Source organism: Archocentrus centrarchus, chromosome 14 (assembly GCF_007364275.1).
Source record: "Archocentrus centrarchus isolate MPI-CPG fArcCen1 chromosome 14, fArcCen1, whole genome shotgun sequence".
NCBI lineage: Eukaryota > Metazoa > Chordata > Actinopteri > Cichliformes > Cichlidae > Archocentrus > Archocentrus centrarchus.
In genome coordinates, this window is record NC_044359.1 from 28,153,970 (window position 1) to 28,167,503 (window position 13,534).

A 13,534-nucleotide genomic window follows, 5' to 3' on the forward strand; every position below is an offset into this window, starting at 1 on the left:
GGAATCAAAGCAAAGCAAAAAAGGAACCAAAGATGGCACTTCATGTGAGACTACTTCTATTTTTGGGCTTGAAAAGTAATATGGAGATTCAGCTACTCTACTGAGGTTTATCATGTGTCATCATGCACACATTGTTCGACATGTGGCACACCGGTGGATGTGCTACAACCACCGGTTGCTAGGGAAAAATGTGTATTCTCTAACTAGTTGGCAGTGGTTGCTCGCTCTCACTGGGTGAAATCAGTTGCAAAGAAGCTGCTGCATCAAAACCTCCTCGTGATTGCTTTGGTTGACAGCAAATTTCCATGGCTGCCTGTAGTTTTTCTGCAAACACTCACTAACTAATAGCCGAGCGGTAGTAAAACTAGAGAAAGTGTGATGCAAACTGGAAATGAAGAAGCAGTGCTTCAAAGCTGCAGCCAACATGTTTCAAAAGGCGCAACTTTTACTTTAATGCAAATGCTTCTGTTTCTGGTTTGTGCTGCACTTTTTGTAGTTTCACTACACCTCGGGGAGCAGCTGGACAGTGTAGACCGGGCTTGCCCAAACTTAGAATTTGGCCCTTTAAGTTACTTTTTTGACATTTTGCCTTCCCCTCCAATTAAGAGGTTTAAGCAAAATGTCAAAAAAGTAACTTAAAGGACCAAATTGTATGTTATTTTTGACATCAATTCGCCGATCGGAAGTAGGGGGTGGGGCTGGAAGCAGCCCGCGGGCCAAGTTTGGGCAAGCCTGGTCTACACTGTCCAGCTGCTCCCCTGAGGTGTAGCCAGGAGTTTGGGCACCCCTGGTGTAAACAATTCCACCACTTCCATTGAACCAATACACATTTTCCCCTAGCAACAGGTGGGTTGCTAGGGAAAAATGTGGGTCGCAGACTGGTCTCTAGGACTGCATGACTGGGGTTTTAGCAATTATTTTCCCAGCAACCACTTGCAACCAGTCAGGGAATACTGATTGTTCCCTCATGACTTGTTGGCGGCTGACTGGTCTCTAAGCCTGTGTGACTGGGACTTGATCCTACATCAGGGATCCTCAAATCCAGGCCTCGAGGGCTGGTGTCCTGCAACTTTTAGATGTATTTCCGCTTCAACACACCTGAGTCAAATATAGAAGTCATTAGCAGGACTCTGGAGAACTTGACTGCATACTGACGAGGTAATTCAGCCATTTGATTCAGGTGTGTTGGATCAGGGACACATCTAAAAGCTGCAGGACACCGGCCCTCGAGGCCTGGAGTTGAGGATCCCTGTCCTACACTGTCACCATGATTGTCACATGTCCAAAACAATTGCATAATTTTTTTTGGAAACAACACAATAGCAGAAGTAAAACAAATCAAGTATACAGTAAGACTGGTGTTAGGTTAGAGTTAGGTACAAGTCCAGAGGGGTGCAAGTTCAACATTTTTGGGGTTTGTGTTAGCTGGCTTGTCAAGACCTAAAACCCCATTCAGAGAAACTGGGTAAACTAGGTGATGTGGTTATCAACTATCTTTGATAACCTGTGCTTTCTGCTTCAGTTTCTGTGTGCACTCACCTAAAACTGCACAAAATGGATGGACTGATCACTGCCTACCCTCACCAGAAACATTATCAGAGGACTGGGCGACGGGTGCTCTATAAAGGATAAAACATACAACTGCAAACTGCAACACTACATACAAGACAAGAGAGTAATACTGCAGAAAACTGTTAATTTTCTGATGTGATCATCAATGAATATTTTAACTTGAGTTAATATATTTATTTTGCTAGTCGGTGTGCTCTCTGTGCTACTGTTTATTTGTAACCTGACAGCTGTGCATGGATGGTCAAATCAGCAAATCAGGATAAAGCATAGAAACGCATACAGACTGAATGTATGTAAATTTCAGGGACAATGCAATGCACTGCTTGCAACGTCACAGCTAGGATCTAGCCCGGCAAAAAGGGAGCCACCTTTGTGATGGTGAAAACTGTGATTTTAAACTCAGCATAGCTCATTAACACATTAATCTCACTTTGTTGTACACTCCAGAACACGTCCTCTTAAAGTGTAATGTTTACATCCAAACAGGAAGTGGCAACATGAGAACACATGCATCACACTATTACAGGGGTTGGACAATGAAACTGAAACACCTGGTTTTAGACCACAACATCCCTTTCAGACAGCTTCCTCTTGCGTCCACAGTTAATCCTGTTGGCTGTGGTTCGTCCTTCTTAGTGGTATGCTGACATTACCCTGGATACCGTGGCTCTTGATACATCACAGAGACTTGCTGTCTTGGTCACAGATGTGCCAGCAAGACGTGCACCAACAATCTGTCCTCTTTTGAACTCTGGTATGTCACCCATAATGTTGTGTGCATTGCAGTATTTTGAGCAAAACTGTGCTCTTACCCTGCTAATTGGACCTTCACACTCTGCTCTTACTGGTGCAATGTGCAATTGATGAAGATTGGCCACCAGGCTGGTCCAATTTAGCCATGAAACCTCCCACACTAAAATGACAGGTGTTTCAGTTTCATTGTCCAACCCCTGTATATTTGCATGCAGATATGGCAGTCCTCTCAGTCTGCCATTAATTTGACACTTACAATAAAAACACACAATATGACGAAAGAGTGATATTTTTTGTCACAATGAAATCAGACAATGATCAATATTCCAAGTCATTGTGTATCATCATCAGACTGACCCATCCAAGAGACCAGCAGGGGAAAATGGGTTGCTTCAGCATAGTAAACAATCGAGTAATTGTATTTGCTACCATAGAGAAATTCTGTTATGAATAGACCCCCCCCCCCAAAAAAAACAAAAAACAAAAAAAAAACAACAACACTTGTTTAGAGTCAGAATGTGGCTACTTTGTTGCACCTCCTTACCCTTTTTAATTCTGAGGCAGTGGCAAACATTGCTATCTTCCTGATTGCCAGTATGCATGCTGTATACAGCATTGTCTCTGAAATTAAGTTTGAATTCAATGTGAAGTTCAATCATAATGTTGAAATTATGCTGCCACCAGGTAAACAGTGTGTAATTACTGTAGTGCAATGAAAAAAAAAAGAAAAAAAGAACCAAGCAAAAATCAGAGAAAGCATATTTACCAAACACTGTTCACTTTCTTTTATTGGTATAAATGCTTCAGTAAAAGCTAAAAAAAAAGGGGACAAATATGCTTAAAACAAAGATTTATTTTAGGGGGCTTCCAAAGAGCTGAATGTGTATCTCATTCTTGCAACAGAATAGTGGTAGATTTGGTAAATTTGACACTTCTAAAGGAATGTAAATCATTTTAACAGCATTATGACACTTGCAGCTAATTTTTTTAACCCTCAAATGTTTGATGACCCATAGGTAGCCTTTAGCTCTTTTCAATAACCTAAAATTCTTCTGTTTCCATTCAGTGTTTCTCATCACACTAAATGTATTTTCTGCCTCATAAAACATTTGCAAATGCCTTTTTGCATTTTTGATGCTGCAAAATCTGCATTCTTTCTTTCTCTTTGCTCTTTTACAGGCACATTAGTCTGTCGGGCGCTCTATTAATACATCTTGTAGTCTGCAGATATGCCATGAATTTATAATGCCACCTCTGCGATTGTGGCGTGCATGTGAGTCCTCCTGGTAAGAAGGGGATAGCCCTAACTTGAGACACAAAACAATACAAGGACAGAGCAGTTAACTACAGTACGACACCACATGCACTCAGATGTTCACAGGGTATTATTTTGATGTTGTCCACCTATTATATTAAATGTAACAGTACATTCTGTGCTAGAGAAGCATCTGAAGCTCAGCAACTTCAGAGACTTGCAAACACAACATTACAACCACAACGAGGTGAGACTCTAATAAATGTCACTGTTTGTTTGCCCTTTTGAGGGTAATGCTCTGATACATGCTCATTTTTGACAAGTACAGTACAATCTGATTTGTATCAGCAATCTTTCCAGTAATAGTAATATGCGAAGCCTTGTGAGTGCATTAAACAGTAATGATGCCCGCGCTATGATGGAACTATTTTGTAAGCGTGTCACGGCTGACAAATACAGACACAAGCATAGTGCATGTGATCAATATCGAATGCACTTTGTGATCAATGTTGGAATTAATTGGGAGTGTCAGTTACTGTTTAACAACCACGGTGCAGGTGTCTGCTTTGAGTCTAACCGGCTCCACTGAATGCTGTCTCTTCCCCATCTATTACTCATGCTGTGTATATTTCAGCTCTATTTTAGGTTATGTTTTGTACACTTGAACCTGGTTTCAGCTGCAGAGATGTCAGTTTTGATTTCTCTTTTTCTGTTTCTGTCTTATTGAGCTTTCGTACTTAATTCAGTGCTTCTTCACTAATCAGTGTTTCAACTCTGTTTTTTTTCTTGACAATTGAACAATTTCCAAACCACTTTTCTTAACTCTTACCAGTGGACCCCTTAGGTTTGCTGGGTGTAAAAAAAAAAAAAAAGAGCCTTGAAATGTTGCCCACAATTTATGCCTCTTGGATCTAGACTGCTAGAGCCCAGCTCCATTTATTTATATGAGTGTTTCAGCAAGGCAGTGTACACTGAGAGAAAAAAAGGCTTTGATCTTAAATTGAGGATGCTTTCCACATCTTAGTAAGGAAGGACACTAGTCAATATTTGGCCTGAGGTTATTTCATTTGGATAAGGCGCTTGATTCATACATTAAAATTTCCAATTACCTGTCAAGAGTTGAACGAGCCCAGAGGAGGTTGTTTTAATCATACAGCTTTATCAAACTCTTTAAATTGAGTTTAACATGGACAGGATCTTACATTCTGCCTCGGGGAAGGTGATATTCCCTAATTTGTTGTAAATAGTAAACATTTTAAAAATCCATGTTTAACTAGAGTTACTTATAAGGGAAAAATAATCATCGTTCTTTCCACCTTTCAGTCCCATTGCTCTCATTTTGTCGACCCTGTTCATACATGTCAGTATGGTTTTATGGGTATTATCTAAGACGCATGTAAGCTGCACAAAAACAATTCTTTTGACTGTTGGTATAATTCAGTTATATGAATAATAAAAATAAACCGTTTGTCTATTTAGTCACTTCTAACGACTGAATAAAGAGACCCCATTTGTATGCTTTTCATATTCACTCGCACTAATGAGTAGGTGCTATTCCTTTTCTTCTGTGGAACAGTGTTGTGGTCAAGTATAAAACTAGCATATGTCTGATCTGCAGGTGGTCACAGCTGGGCCTCCTGTCTAACCATTTCTGAATCTATTTCACAAAGATATTACAGAGATCTGAGCCGCTGTCAGATATTTCTCATTCCGTCTTATCAGTGGAAGGAATGATGTCTGGCATGGCAAACAAAGTATGTGTAAAGTCCCTAAATAAAGCATGAAATTGACAGTATGCCTGTCTAAGTGAGGCACCGCAGAGCCACTGGCCCTTCTTACAGCAGACAGGTACAGCTGCTCACCTCCAAACTGCACGCCTGCCATTTGCAGTCCCATTAAAGTGCCCGGCACTCTGAGTCAACACTTTTAATGCAGAAAATGACTTCATTCATTTTCCATTATAAGGACCACATTTTAAAATCTGCCTACAAAAAGAGCTGCTTATTTTTCCGCTTCTCCACAGATGAATTTGCATACATTGGGCCAGTGAAGACGAAGAACTTCTCCCATTTTAGACCATTTGGTCATGGTAGTGTTCAAGTATGGGATAAAAAGGAGTAAGCAATTTACTTCACTATATGTCAGCTTTCAAAACCTCGTTGAGAAATCCAGACACGTAGCACACTTATAACCCTGCAGATTATTTGGTGACTGACGTGTATACTGACCATCTTTTGTGTATGTGTGTGCAAGTGTGTCTGATTGTGGTGCTTGAGAGAGCAAAAACAGAAATCAGCTGCAACACTGATATTTTAAGAAAGCCTTAACTTACCAGGGAACTGGTAGCTGTAGCTGGGTGCGAATCCAGTGTATCCGCGGCCATACGTTGCCACAATATTAGGGTAACCTTTGAGAGACAGCAAACAGATTAAAAAGGAATGAGAAATATAAATAATGTATAAATTACATAACATGTGACACAAATATAGCCTGAAAACAGACCCAGGCAGAGTAACTTCGCCTCTGTACACGAACACAGTGAACTGGAAATGAAGAACTCAGGATGTGTCAGGCATTATAGACCTTCAGCTTTAATTTAAGAGGTTTAACAAAATATAATTTCTTAACTGAAGAATTTTTAAGCCATTTCTTTTATATTTTATAATTCTTTCATTCAGCCCCTATTTAAGTCTAAAGAAAACATATGCCATCATTTTAGATGTTGATAGTACAATTAAAACAGAACTGATACAAATAGCAAAAAGACTAAAACCACAATAATAATAGTAATAACAACATAATGTGTGTGTAGTTTGTAATCATTGTTTTAATTTAACATATAGGTACATGTGTGGTTGTAACGGGGGTTGTCAAGTGTTCCAAATGCCTGAGGACTTAAGGCAATCACTTGAATGACTCAACTAATGACTGTAGGATCAATTAAATAAGGATGTGATATATGATGGCAAGTTGCCATTAAGGGCTTTATAAACAAAACTAATGCCTGTCAAATTTTACTGTTAGCAATGCCCACCCAACCTTTTCATACAAAATGCAATGATGAATACAATAATTGTCAGTGGTAATATCTTAGCCTGGAGTGATAAAGTGAAGCTAAGGAAGCATGTCAATGGAAAACATTACCATAAGCAAAGACAGACAAGAACATTGCCTATTTCTAACTGAGGCATAGGAATATTAACTCTTTTTCAATATAAAGACATTTGCCATTTGCGCTTGCTAAATGCATCAGTGTGGACCTATGTGGTCAACAACTGCCTTAGACCTGAAACCCATGGACATTACCAAATTAACTTTTTGTGATGCTTTGCTTGGTGGCTTCTTTTATTTACAGAACTTTCTGCTCCCAGTTTTGTCTTTGTCTACTAGAAACGCATGCTTAGAACTGGGATGGAGTCAGGTGGCGCTCCTCTCTTTGCCTTAAGGCTCAGTCAACCTAAAGTAAAATAAGAAGGTAACCACAAAACCTTGGTGGTTGGCCACTGAATGCACTTCATTCTGTCACATTTGGTGACTGATTGGTCATAGTGGAACAATGCATACAGGTTCATGGAATGGTTTCCATGGCCAAGTTGCTGCATCCAAGGCTTACGCCAAGTACAATGCAAAGCGTTGGATGCAGTGGTGTAAAGCATGCTGCCACTGTACTCTAGAGCAGAGGTCCCCAACCCCCGGGCCGTGGACCGGTACCGGGCCGTGGGACATTTGGTACCGGGCCGCACATAAAGAATAAATAACTTAAATTATTTCCGTTTTACTTATTATCTGCGCCTAAACTATATTTTATTTTGAAAAATGGGCGGATTCGCTCCGTTACTTCCCTCCATGACTTCCTCTTGACGTGTCAAGACGTTTCTGCTCACATGATACGTCACCGCTAAAATTAAACCCAGAAGCTTCAGGCCTGTCTAACGAAATCGGTTGGTTGACCTACATAACGCTTCTTTAAATTTTGAGTGCTCAACAAGAGTAGAAAAGCGCTATATAAGAACTAGTCCATTTACCATTTTTATTTATCAACACCGGGGAAAGCAGTGAGGTAGACCCAGCCATCAACTAGAATCAGAATCAGAATCAGAATCAGAAGGTTTTAATTGCCATATGGGTGAACAGGTTCACAGCATTAGGAAATTGCTGCGGTACTTCGTGCTTACAGAAAGAAACAAATAAGTATAAAAACTATAAGACAATATACAAGTATACAAATTGCAAATATACAGAGATATTAGAGCTATAACTATAGCACAATATTACAAAATTACAAAATATACAGTGCAGAGACTAATTAAAAGATAGAAGAATGTAGACTATATTCCACTAATATGTACATCAGTGCAGTCAGACAGGTGCATAGACATAGGGTCATCAGCGTTTGTGGAGGGTGGTAGTAACAGTCTTAGGGTAATTGTTCATGAGTCCAACAGCAGAGGGGAAGAAACTGTTCTTATGGCGGGAGGTTCTGGTCCGTATGGACCGTAGCCTCCTGCCTGAGGGAGAGGGTCAAAAAGTCTGTGCCCAGGGTGAGAGTGGTCGGCTGTGATCCGACCTGCACGCCCCAGTGTCCTGGAGGTGTACAGGTCCTGGAGAGATGGGAGGTTACAGCCAATCACCTTCTCAGCAGAGTGCACAACGCGCTGTAGTCTCTGTTTGTCCCTAGTGGTGGCTCCAGCGTACCACACAGTGATGGAGGAGGTGAGGATGGACTCAATGATGGCAGTATAGAACTGCACCATGGTCCTTGCTGGCAAGTTGAATTTCTTCAACTGCCGCAGGAAGTACATCCTCTGCTGGGCCTTTTTGACGACAGAGGTGATGGTGGGCTCCCACTTGAGGTCCTGGGTGATGGTAGTTCCCAGGAAGCGAGAAGAGTCCACTGTGGTGATGGGGTGTCAGTCAGGATGATGGAGGGTAGAGGGGCTGTGTGCTTCCTAAAGTCCACTATAATCTCCACTGTCTTCTGGGCGTTCAGTACCAGGTTATTGTGGCTGCACCAGGACGCCAGACGTTTGACCTCCATCCTGTAGGCCGACTCGTCCCCGTCTGAGATAAGTCCGATGAGCGCTTGACACCGCGGCTCTGCAGCCACGCTCCATGTGAATCGGCCGAACCCAGTCAAACCAGAAGCCAGCAAAAATGAGTATCAGAGAAACAAGCTCAGGGGGCTTACACTGATTCAGTGTTATGGTGAGTTGTATTTTTCATGCGCTTTATACAGTAAAAATCACCTAAGTCGAAGTCGCACAAATCGGGTTTTCGCTCTAGTTGGATGGCATCTGCAGGTCCTGATTTTTCCTAACATTAATTCCAATAAAATCATCACATAAATCCGTCGGATATTCACCTACCTCGGATGAAAAATCTGGTCCCATTGTAATAAATTTCCAGTTAAATGTGATCGCATAAACTGGATGAGTTTAGCGCTAAAACCCTCCTCAGCTCCTGTCCGCCCACTTCCATGCATCGGCTCGTTCGTGCACAACTACACACACACTAACAACGCCTGGAAATTGTTTTAGTGTTTATATCAGTTCATTTCACCGGGGACAATCGTGGCAAGTGTAAGCTACAAACTTGCACTTACGAGTAAAATTTCAGATTATAAAATTTGCAGAAGCCTCATAGCCTCACCGAACTCCTCCCACACTCGAGTTTTTGCTTTGGCCACTACCCGAGCTGCATTCTGCTTGGCCTGTCGATACCTGTCAGCTGCCTCCGGAGTCCCACAGGCTAACCAAGCCCGATAAGACTCTTTCTTCAGCTTGATGGCTCCCTTCACCTCCGGTGACCACCATCTGGTTCGGGGGTTACCACCACGACAGGCACCAACCACCTTGCAGCCACAGCTCTGAGCAGCAGCCTCAACAATGGAGGTGCGGAACATGGTCCATTCGGACTCAATGTCCTCAGCCTCCCTCGGAATGCTGTCGAAGTTCTGCCGGAGGTGGGAGTTGAAGATCTCCCGGACTGGGGCTTCTGCCAGGCGTTCCCAGCGCACCCTCACAATACGTTTAGGTGTGCCAGGTCTGTCCAGCATCTTCCCCCCGCCACCTGATCCAACTCACCACCAGGTGGTGATCAGTTGACAGCTCAGCTCCTCTCTTCACCCGAGTGTCCAGAACATACGGCCGCAGATCTGATGATACGATTACAAAATCGATCATCGACCTGCGACCTAGGGTGTCCTGGTGCCATGTGCACTTATGGACATCCTTGTGTTCGAACACGGTGTTCGTTATGGACAAACTGTGGTTTGCACAGAAGTCCAATAACAAAACACCATTCGGGTTCAGATCGGGCAGGCCGTTCCTCCCAATCACGCCCCTCCAGGTCTCACTGTCATTGCCCACGTGAGCGTTGAAGTCTCCCAGCAAGACTATGGAGTCACCAGATGGAGCACTCTCCAGCACCCCACCCAGCAACTCCAAAAACGGTGGGTACCCTGAACTGTCATTCGGCGCATAAGCGCAAACAACAGTCAGGACCTGTTCCCCAGCCCGAAGGCGCAGGGAAACTACCCTCTCGTCCACCGGTGAAAACTCCGACGTACAGGCAGCAAGCCGGGGGGATACAAGAATACCCACCCCAGCTCGCCGCCTCTCACCGAGGGCAACTCCAGACTGGAACAGAGTCCAGCCCTTCTCCAGGAGACTGGTTCCAGAGCCCAGGCCATGCGTTGAGGTGAGCCCAACTATATCTAGCTGGTATCTCTCAACCTCACGCACTAGCTCAGGCTCCTTCCCCACCAGAGAGGTGACATTCCATGTCCCAATAGCCAGTTTCGATAGCCGGGGATCGGTCCGCCAGGGCCTCCGCCCTCGGCCACCGCCCGACACACACTGCACCGGACCCCTACGACACCTCCTGCGGGTGGTGGGCCTGCAGGAGGGCGGGCCCATGTAACCTCTTCGGGCTGCGCCCGGCCAAGCACCACGGGCTAATGCCTGGCCACCAGACGCTCTCGCTCGAGCTCCCTCCCCAGGCCTGGCTCCAGGGTGGGGCCCCGGTAACCCTATCCCGGGCAGGGTAAACTGTTCCCTTGTTTTTTCACTCATAAGGGTCTTCTGAACCGCTCTTTGTCTGGACCCTCACCCAGGACCAGTTTGCCATGGGAGACCCTACCAGGGGGACAAGCCCCCAGACAACATAGCTCCTGGGATCACTGGGACACACAAACCCCTCCACCACGATAAGGTGGCGATTCACGGAGGAGTGGCGATTCACGGAGGAGTGGCGATTCACGGAGGAATCGCCACTCCTCCCCTCATCCCCAGACTCTGCTTCCACGCCTTCTGTAGTGGAAGCAGAGTCTGGGGATGAGGGGGATGACTTGACCATCACTGGGGGTGAGGTCACTGAGGTAGTTAAACAACTCCTTGGTGGCAGAGCCCCTGGGGTGGACGAGATTCGCCCTGAGTTCCTGAAGGCTCTGGATGTTGTAGGACTGTCTTGGTTGACACGCCTCTGCAACATCGCGTGGAGATCTGGGGCAGTGCCATTGGATTGGCAGACCGGGGTGGTGGTCCCCATCTTTAAGAAGGGAGACCGGAGGGTGTGCTCCAACTTTCGGGGTATCACACTACTCAGCCTCCCCGGTAAGGTCTATGCCAGGGTGCTGGAAAGGAGGGTGCGTCCGTTAGTCGAACCTCGGATTCAGGAGGAACAATGCGGTTTTCGTCCTGGTCGTGGAACGCTGGACCAGCTCTTTATCCTCTCAAGGATATTCGAGTGTGCGTGGGAGTTTGCCCAACCAGTCTACATGTGCTTTGTGGACTTGGAGAAGGCATTCGACCGTGTTCCTCGGGGTGTTCTTTGGGAGGTTCTGCGGGAGTATGGGGTGTCTGGCCCATTGTTGCGGGCCATTCAGTCCTTGTACAACCACAGTGAGAGCTTGGTCCGTATAGCCGGTAATAAGTCGGATTTGTTTCCTGTGGGTGTTGGACTCCGTCAGGGCTGCCCTTTGTCACCGATTCTGTTCATAATTTTTATGGACAGAATTTCTAGGCGTAGCCAGGTGGCGGAAGGCTTCTTCCTTGGTGGCCTCAGAGTCTCATCTCTGCTTTTTGCAGATGATGCGGTTCTGTTGGCTTCATCAGGGGGGGGCCTCCAGCTCGCAGTGGAACGGTTCGCAGCCGAGTGTGAAGCGGCTGGCATGAGAATCAGCACCTCTAAGTCTGAGGCCATGGTCCTCAGCCGGAAAAGGGTGGAGTGCCATCTCCGGCTCAGGAACGAGTTCTTGCCTCAAGTGGAGGAGTGTAAGTATCTCGGGGTCTTGTTCACGAGTGATGGGAGAAGGGAGCGGGAGATCGACAGGCGGATCGGGGCTGCTTCTACAGTGATGCGGACGCTGCACCGGTCCGTCGTGGTGAAGAGGGAGCTTAGCGTAAAAGCGAAGCTCTCGATTTACCGGTCGATCTACGTTCCTACCCTCACCTATGGTCACGAGCTTTGGGTAGTGACCGAAAGAATAAGATCGCGAATACAAGCGGCAGAAATGAGTTTCCTTCGAAGGGTGGCTGGCCTTTCCCTTAGAGATAAGGTGAGGAGTGCGGCCATCCGGGAGGGGCTCAGAGTAGAGCCGCTGCTCCTCCACATCGAAAGGAGCCAGTTGAGGTGGCTCGGGCATCTGATTAGGATGCCTCCTGGCCGACTCCTGGGTGAGGTGTTCCGGGCATGTCCCACCGGGAAGAGGCCCCGTGGTAGACCCAGGACACGCTGGAGAGATTATGTATCTCGGCTGGCCTGGGAACGACTTGGGGTCCCTCCGGATGAGCTGGAGGAGGTGGCTGGGGAGAGGGAAGCCTGGGCTTCTCTGCTTAGGCTTCTGCCCCCGCGACCCGGCCCCGGATAAGCGGAAGAAATGGATGGATGGATGGATGGAAAATTTGCAGAAGCAAATTCATAGATGAAGCAGAAGCCATTGCAGCGAAATTCGATAATAGAACCCAAACTGGGCCATTTGAATCCGACTGAGGTGATTTCTACTGTATTTGTTTTTGCGGTGTATCTTATTTTGAAGGCATGTTTTACCATGGCTCTAACAGCTGACCAGGGAGCGCTGTGGGCAGAGAGCCTGTTATTCATGTTGAGGCGGGATGTTACGAGAACGCTGCTGATAGAGTTGCATACGAATACAAAGTGGATTCCCGTTTTTTATTATTATACGTAGAAAATATCACACTTGGTTATGGTCATATCATTTATTTTGACGTATTTATTCGCCACACCTTAAAAGCCGGTCCGTGGAAACATTTTCTAACACTAAACCGGTCCGCGGCTCAAAAAAGGTTGGGGACCACTGCTCTAGAGCAGTGGAGATGTGTTCTCTTGAGTGATGAATCACGCTTTCCATCTGGCAATCTGATGAATGAGTCTGGGTTTGGTGGTTGCCAGGAGAACAGTACTTGTCTGCCTGCATTGTGCCAAGTGTAAAGTTTGGTGAAGGGGGGTTACGGTGTGGGGGTGCTTTTCAGGAGTTGGGCTCGGCCCCTTAGTTCCAGTAAAAGGAACTCTTAATGCTTCAGCAAACCAAGACATTTGGGACAATTTCATGCTTCCAATTTTGTGAGAACAGTTTGGGGATGTCCCCTTCCTGTTCCAACATGACTGCACATCAGTGCACAAAGCAGGCCCATAAAGACATGCATGAGCAAGTTTGCTGTGGCAGAACTTGACTGGCCTGCACAGAGTCCTGATCTCAATCTGAAAGAACACCTTTGGGATGAATTAGAGCAGAGACTGTGAGCCAGGCCTTCTCATCCAACATCAGTGTCTGACTTCACAAATGCTCTTCTGGAAGAATGGTCAAAAATTCCTATAAACACTCCTAAACCTTGTGGAAAGCCTTCCCAGAAGAGTTGAAGCTGTTACAGCTGCAGAGAGTGGGCCGATATGATATTAAACTCTATCGATTAAGAATGGGATGACACGCAAGTT

The 13,534-nt window shown here is 45.4% G+C and overlaps 1 protein-coding gene across 4 annotated transcripts in view; it reads right to left on the bottom strand.

Moving 5' to 3' along the window:
* msi2b (musashi RNA-binding protein 2b) overlaps positions 1-13,534 on the bottom strand; it is a 262,689-nt gene that overhangs the window by 44,320 nt on the left and 204,835 nt on the right. For all 4 annotated transcript variants that reach the window (XM_030746351.1, XM_030746352.1, XM_030746354.1 and 1 more), the window contains exon 10: positions 5,913-5,987. In XM_030746351.1, coding sequence (XP_030602211.1) covers positions 5,913-5,987 — 75 coding nt within the window. The remainder of the gene's footprint in view (positions 1-5,912; positions 5,988-13,534) is intronic.